The following is a 7,796-nucleotide window of genomic DNA, read 5'->3' on the forward strand; positions in this document are numbered from 1 at the left end:
TAAAACAAAGTGTTAGTTGTTTTCTCAATTTTATTTATTTTATTGGGTGAGGGGTTTTGCTTGAAGTAAAAGAAAGAAGAAATAAAGCAAAGAAATTAATCATATGCAGAAGGAAATAAGTTGCTTTCTATACCAAATAGTAGTTGAGATAGAAAGCTCATACACCTAAAATGTCAAGTTTTAGGAAGCAAGAAATGATTTTCCTATTTGAAACGGCATGCACCTGCTATTTTTCATATTTTTTTAATTTAATTGAATTATTTAAGCAAGTCGGTGACAATATAAATTTATCAAACTCACCTAAAGTATATATTTTGAAGGAAACTGTCAATTATTACTCACTTAAAATAGGAGGCAAGTTTAGTTCATGAACTCATTTTGATACTTAATTAGAGCGTTAGTCAATAATAGACACAAATTAATTCCTAGTTCTAGTCTTTGTTTTTTTTTTTTTGCTAGTCTAAAACCTGAAAAAAGAAAGAAAAGAAACTAGTTAAGGATTGAGAATTTTTAACTACTTTCTTTATATTAACCCCCGCATGTTTTCTCGGTAGAGCTCGTTGTACGGAGCTTGCCTAATACGATTTACCTCTCCAGTGTGATTTGCGAGCTATTACACCCAAAGAGTAGCAGTTGCAAATTCCCTAATTTACCCCAAAAAGAAAATGGGATTGAGAAATTTTAACTACTTTCTTTATAAGAGTTTCTGTTAAGAACTTGTGTGGAATACAAGCAAATAAGGTGGCAAATCTCATTCCTCTTGGAAGATTAAATTTTATTAGGCTCAAACTTAGGTAGTAAATTAGCGGTGCATTAGCGGATAAACTAATTGAAATGGATGGTGCGAGTTTGTAAAATGCTCGACAAACTGCTAATATTAGTGGCGCATAAACTATGTTCGTCAACCAAGTTTGTTAAGTGGGTGTAAACTTATTAATCAAACCCAAATTCTCTATGATCCATCAATCACTTATTAGAAAAGAAATTGCGCAAATTCTTCGTTTTTATCAAGCCGGTTACAACATTCCCTCTCTTCCAGTAAAACAAGTTCTGAATCTGCATTTAACAAAGGAAATCGGTTCCTTTTTTTATCTTCAGTAGCATCTTTTGTTCTCTAACCACACAATCCATATTATACACATAGGAATTGACATCCATAACTTACTTCAAGAAAGTCATCTATGTTATAATAAGGGGTTGTTTGGTATGATGGATAAGCAAAAATAATCCTGGAATAAAAATTTAGTACTCCTTATCCTTTGGTTTGGTTACTAATCCTAGGATTAAAAATAGTACCGAGATAAATTATACCTGCCAGAGGGTGAAACAGTAATCCAGGATAAATTATCCTACGGTAAAACAGTAAAATTGACAATCCCAGAATTAATACAACATAGATAACTAATTCCAACATAACTTGTCTTCGACCAAACGACCCCTAACGGTAATGTTAAGGGAGCAATTAGGAACATGTATAGTCTCTAAACTGACCAAAGCTCATGATCTGGCAATACCATACCACGGTCAAAAGGTACAAAAGCCCGAGCAACCAGACTTGACATAAATTTAGCTACTGGAGCCATTCTAAACATGTCTATAAGTAGAATCCTAAATAACCAGCAATAATTTCAAAATATTTCAGACTAATCTATAATTTATACTCCACTACCAACCAATCAACACAACTTGCTTCTTTATTAAATGTCATCCTTTTATGTCCCTATGCCTAATAATGTTTTTCCAGGAACTCAAATTATTTCCTCAAAAAGATTGATATTCCTAAGACAAGCATTCTTCTTATCATCTTGAATAAAACAGCTAGTGATATTCCTACATAATAGTGGAACTGCAGGGAAATTGAGTACCAACTGCGTTGACTGCAGTTTGCTAAACCAACAAACAGCTGTAGTCACTAGTCTCTTTCTGGCCTCTGTTGCTGTTAGTCTGTTACTTTCTATTGTCTCTTTTCGTCTTCTTGAGCCGAGGGTCTATCGAAAACAACCTCTCTACACCACCAAGGTAGGGGTAAGGTCTGCGTACACATACTCTCCTCATACCCCACTTGTGGGGTTATACGGGATTGTTGTTGTTGTTGTTGCTCAAGTTGTAGTCTACGAATTAAAAAATGTCCCTGCAAGTAAATTTTCTTGGAAACTTACTGGCAATAGTGATCAATCTATACCTGGTACTGATTCTTTGGCGATACATTTTGATTTTGAATAGCTTCAATTGTAACTGACCGCATGTAAAGATGAAGGTGTGCATATCCTGGCCACCCTATAACTCTAGCCAAATAAAAAAATTATGGACAAAGTTTTACTGGCTATAGAGCCTATTGTCACTTACCTGCAGACTTCAGGCTGTCCAAAATTTACCAAGACGCCGGGCAGCAGAAAGAACAGACTAGTGATCTAACATGGATCTGTTTTCAACAATGTCATACCTGGAGGCTGGAGCATAGAATTATTACTGATAGTTTTGTATAATATAGCAACTCCATGTCTAAATCTCGGACATGACATAACAGTGTCGGATAGCCAAGCTTGAGATCATCATTCAAGAAAAGATAGCTGGTGAAAGTTTCAAACTAATGTGCTTAGATACATTCAAACTAGTGTCATTCTTTTACCCTCCATTTTCTCTTTACTAATTTTCGACATGCCATATTGTTTTACTAACATCTCATTATATAGTTTCCTTGATAATGCATGTCGTAAATCTAATTAACACACAGAATTTGAGAAAAGTTTTCATGCAAAAAATTGGCTTGGCCTCGGAGCTTAAGTATGAGGAATCAACAAATAGCACTGCTATTCTCAAAATACTAAAATCAAGATCTTCATATTCACCAAAATCATAAATAAAAGATGCATCGGATAACAAAACTATCATAAGAAAGTGCTATAAGATGAACCACTATAGGGGATAATAAGTACTTCACAAGCATAACGATAATGCGCTTCCCTCCACCTCAACACTTCTCAAACTTTTAGGTGGCCAGGATTTGACTATACTGCACAAAGTCTAATGTTATAGCATCAAGATTACATGGAAACTCTACCTAAAGTGGAGTTGCTGCGCAACACGTTTTAGCTCTGGTTCATCTTATATTCAGCACGTTGATCTCTCAATGGTGGCAACTGAGACAACACCCAATCTGGTGAGTTATCGACCCAAAGCCCAATACCAGTATTCTTGTGCTTAAAATCAGGTGCTTTCTGATTCAACTTAGTAGCTCTATTATCCCACCATTTATCAGGATTTTCCAACAAATCTTTCCAAGAATCCACCTCCTTTCCTACTCCTTTAGATTTCGGAACATATACATCAAATTCAAGTCCTTCAACTCCCTCAAGTACCCACCTCGGCGCATTCTCAAGCCACAATGCAATACTACTACTATCCTTCTTCTTGAAATCAGGGTGCCTTGCTTTTACAATCCCATCTAACTTTGCCTTCCGACAATCCCACCATTGTTTCGGATTCTTGATAAGGTCCCTCCATTCATCACCTCCCTCCGACTTACTCCCACCACCCGAATTAACAACAGAATCATCATTTTCCAAAGTAGACAAGCTAATATCTTTCTCATTATCAGAATGCTGCTGCTTAGTACTACTTTTCGGATAAACAAACTGTCCCCTCGCCTTTCGGGGAGCTATTTGTTTCAGACCTTGAACAAAGTTAACATTTTCAGCAACAATATGAAAAGAGAACTTATATTTATCCATAATTTCACAAGGCATTGGATCCATAGAAAACTTCCCAGAAACATAAACAGAATCATTTTCCTTTACATGACAAGCCACAACATGAGCTAAATCACCAACAAACACAACAGGAATCATTAAAATAGAGTTATTATTACTATTATTATTATCATTACTCTCATGAGCAAGAATAGTACCAGCACAGTAATTCCCATCAGGGGAAGTTTCAAACTGAATTGGGGTTTGCACAAAACCAACAAGATTGACAAAATTTGCAACTTTTGATTGGTAAGGGATTTCACTTGGCTTTGGCCAAGAAGATATATTTTCAGCTTCATTGGTTTCAATTTTTGGAGGGGTGAGAGAATAAGATGAAGAGGGTTCTTGGGGTTTTGGGATTTTGGATTTTCTTGGGGTGGTTGTTTTAGAGACAAATCTTGAAAAAGATTGAAAAAGTTGGCATTTTTTGGGGTATGAAGAGGAGGATAAGGTCCTATTTGCTATTGTTTTTGTTAAGAAATTCATGGTTGAAATTGGGTTTTAGAGAAAGTCTGAATTTTTCATATAGTGATTAGGTTTTGTGTGAATTTCTGAAGATGGAAATGATTTTATGGGAAGAAGCAGAAGGGTTTTCTGCTGGCAATACTGGGGTTTAATGTTTTTGGTCCAGCGAATTGGGAATGTTTGCATATTTATGCTAGCCTCCCTAAATTTCATATAATTACAATATTCTACCTTTTGGTTTATTTTCTTTTGCCAAATTGTTTTTGTTATGGAAAATTCCTTTGGGCCACACCATTTTTCGCTACAATGACCCAAATGGGGTTATTAAAGTAAAATCACACCCAAATTAGGATTTTCGGACAAATTTTATACCGAAAATGCCCTTCCCGTTAGGTTTTGAATTTCTCTTCATGATTCCCTCTCATCCATTGAATGTTTGTCTTCCCAATACATGAAAAATATCAAGCATGCAAACCCTCTTTCCCATAAATGTATTTTTTCATCTTTTTACGTATTTTTTCATCTTTTTACGTATTTTTTCATCTTTTTTTTGTAGTATACACGTATATATTTCAAATTTATTCATATATATATATATATATATATATATATATATATATATATATATATAATATATATATATCGTATTTCGTATATCTTTCGTACATGTATACGAAATATCTTTCGTGTTTCGTATATACGTATATGTATTTCGTATATCTTTCGTATAATAAGGTCTTCAAAACCCTACTATTTAAACAAACCTAGATGGCCGAAAACATACTTAAACAAACCTAAATACTTGATTGTTTCTTCATCTCTTAAACTCCTATGTTCTTCTAAGTGTGAGTGAATAGATTAAGGAATCAATAATGGTGCAGTCGAAGAAGAATAGTGCTTCAAAAATATATGTTGTATTTTCTGGAAAAAAGTCAGGAATATACTACTCATGGAGTGAATGTTCTCCTATGGTTATCGGGGTTAAGCGTAGCAACTTTCAGTCTTTCAAATCTCACGATGCGGCCATATCTGCGTTCAATGAATTTGAAAAATCAATTGAAGGTAAAAAAAATCTCAAATCTATGGTTTTTGTTGTATTTTGTGGTAAGAAGTCGGGATTATACAAATGTTGGTTTGAGTGTGTTAATATGCTTGTTGGAGTCGAGGGTAGCTGCTTCCAAGCTTTCCAATGTTATGATAAAACCTTAGAAGCCTTCAACAAATTTCAAAATACATGTTGTTCACAGGAAGAGTCATCTTCAAGCTCGGTCGTTGAAGAAAGTGAAGAAGTGGTAACAAATAAAAATGTAGCAAGTGCTATTTCATCTGCTATGTTAGCGGGAATATTTATTGGGATGAAGCTGTCAGAAAATATTGCAAACTAATTATGTCAATTTATTTCTTATTTTATCCTATATTAGAAAAGTATTTGCTATTTTTCTTTGGTGTGCAAGAGATGAAGACTTTGTTTTGCATTTTGAATATCAAGTATTGTATGAAGTTGGGCATGATTATTTCATGTTTACTTTATTCATTATTTATGAAGTTCGAATTTTATGACTTTTTTAGTATTTCGATCCTGTTTCATGCAAATTATTCCAAAAAACAAATCTGCATTTTGTACATTTTGTATTTTGCCAGTGTTGTACATGCATTGTATTTCAAATGGGGTACAATGCATTATTTCATAAAAAAAAATTTCAATGAACACTACTATTTTTATTCATTGTATTTGTCATAAGCTAAAATCCAACATCCTGTAACAACAAAATCTTCAAGGGAAAGATCACAAATAGTACTAGTTTCGTTTGTCATAAATGTAATATTGCATATTGGAAAGGTTCATATTAATGATTCGAGAAGGAGAGAGAGAGGGAGAAAAAGTAAAAGAACTTCACTATATTTATACATAAAAAACGTGTATTGCTTTAGGCTCGATAATATTTGGAACCAGGGGATAAAGGAAGCAAAAATATTTTAAAACATGTAGCAAAAAATAAGAACCAAAAGTAAAGGAAGCAGTGGGTAAAGAAATACGAAATAAATATTTTCATTGATTAATTGATACTCTTTAACATATTCCAAATAATATTTGGAAGATAATTTTAGCATACCATGCGACAAACATGGCATGCATAACAAAACGACTTAAAATATCAATCTTTTACTCTACTCTGTCTTTTGATTGACAGATTTTGATGCCTTAGAGACGGCTTCTGTAATAACCCGACCGGTCGTTTTGAGCTCTAGCGCGTCATACAGTGGTTTGAGACCCTGAGCAGCTTCACTTCAGTTATTATGACTTGTACGCGTGGTCGGAATTTAATTTCGGGAAGTTCAGAGTTGATTTGGAAGAAAATTCTAATTTCGAAAGCTTTAAGTTGGAAGAATTGACTAAGGTTTGATTTTTGAGTAAACGACCTTAGAATCGGGATTGGAAGGTTCCAACAGGTTCGTATGATATTTTGAACTTAGGTGTATGTCCGTATCGGATTTTGGACGACCCGGGAGCATTTCAGCGCATATTGTGGAAGGTTAGCATTTTGAAAGAATTTTATAAATTTGAGTTGAAGTGAATTTCAATGATATCGACGTCTGTTTGGGATTCCGAGTCTGGGAATAGCTCTGTATGATGATTCCGGTCTTAGGAGCGCGTCCGGATGTAGATTTGGAGGTCTGTAGGCCATTTTGGGGTCATTTGGGCGAAAGTTGAAAATTTGGATAATTTTGAGAAGTTTGACCAGGAGTGGACTTTTGATATCGGGGTCAGATTTCGATTTTCGGAAGTTGGAGTAGGTCCGTAATGTCAATTATGACTTATGTACAAAATTTGAGGTCAATCGGAGGTGATTTGATAGATTTCGGCATCAATTGTAGAAGTTTGAAGTTTCAAAGTTCATTAAGTTTGAATTGGAGGGTGATTCATGTTTTTAATGTTGTTTGAGGTGAATTGAAGGCTCGACTAAGTTCGTAATGTGATTTGGGACATGTTAGTATATTGGTTAAGGTTCTGGGGGCCTCGGGTGGGTCCCGGATGGTTAACGGAGCAAGTTTTGGACTTAGGGAATGGATGAAGTGCACCAGTTCTGGTGTAACTGGACCTGTGAGGTTAGGGTTGTAGGTGCGGAGCCGCAGAAGCGGCCATGAGGGTCGCAAAAGCGGCCATGAGGGTCGCAGAAGTGGCTTAGGCTGGGAAAGGCTGGGCCCGCAGATGCGATCGAGTTTCGCAGAAGCAGGACCGCACCTGCGCACGTGGAACCGCATGAGTGAAGGCGCAGAAGCGGATGTGGGCCGCAAATGCGGAGTTGAGGGGTATGAAGGAGGATCGCAGAAGCGGTAATTTGTCTGCACCTGTGGAACCGCAGAAGCGGTCAATGGACCGCAGGTGCGAGAGGTCGCTGGGCAGATTGTTTTAAAGAGCGAGATTTGGCTCTTCTTCTCTCATTTTTCACTTGGTTGAGGCGATTTTGGAGAGCTTCAAGGAGGAATTTTCATCAAGCAACACAAGGTAAGTGATTCCCACCTATTGCAAGTTAATACTTGGATTACATATGGATTTAGACTTGAAAATTTGTAAAAATT

At 35.8% G+C, this 7,796-nt stretch overlaps 1 protein-coding gene across 1 annotated transcript; it reads right to left on the reverse strand.

Annotated features, from left to right (window-relative positions):
• Positions 1–2,822: 2,822 nt before the first annotated feature.
• Positions 2,823–4,367, reverse strand: LOC104114542 (protein OSB2, chloroplastic-like). Its single transcript, XM_009625015.4, has one exon. It carries the CDS (start codon positions 4,233–4,235, stop codon positions 3,090–3,092), a length of 1,146 nt encoding a protein of 381 aa, XP_009623310.1. The 5' UTR covers positions 4,236–4,367; the 3' UTR covers positions 2,823–3,089.
• Positions 4,368–7,796: the final 3,429 nt, after the last annotated feature.

This window comes from Nicotiana tomentosiformis, chromosome 7, assembly GCF_000390325.3.
Source record: "Nicotiana tomentosiformis chromosome 7, ASM39032v3, whole genome shotgun sequence".
In the NCBI taxonomy this organism is placed as follows: Eukaryota; Viridiplantae; Streptophyta; class Magnoliopsida; order Solanales; family Solanaceae; genus Nicotiana; species Nicotiana tomentosiformis.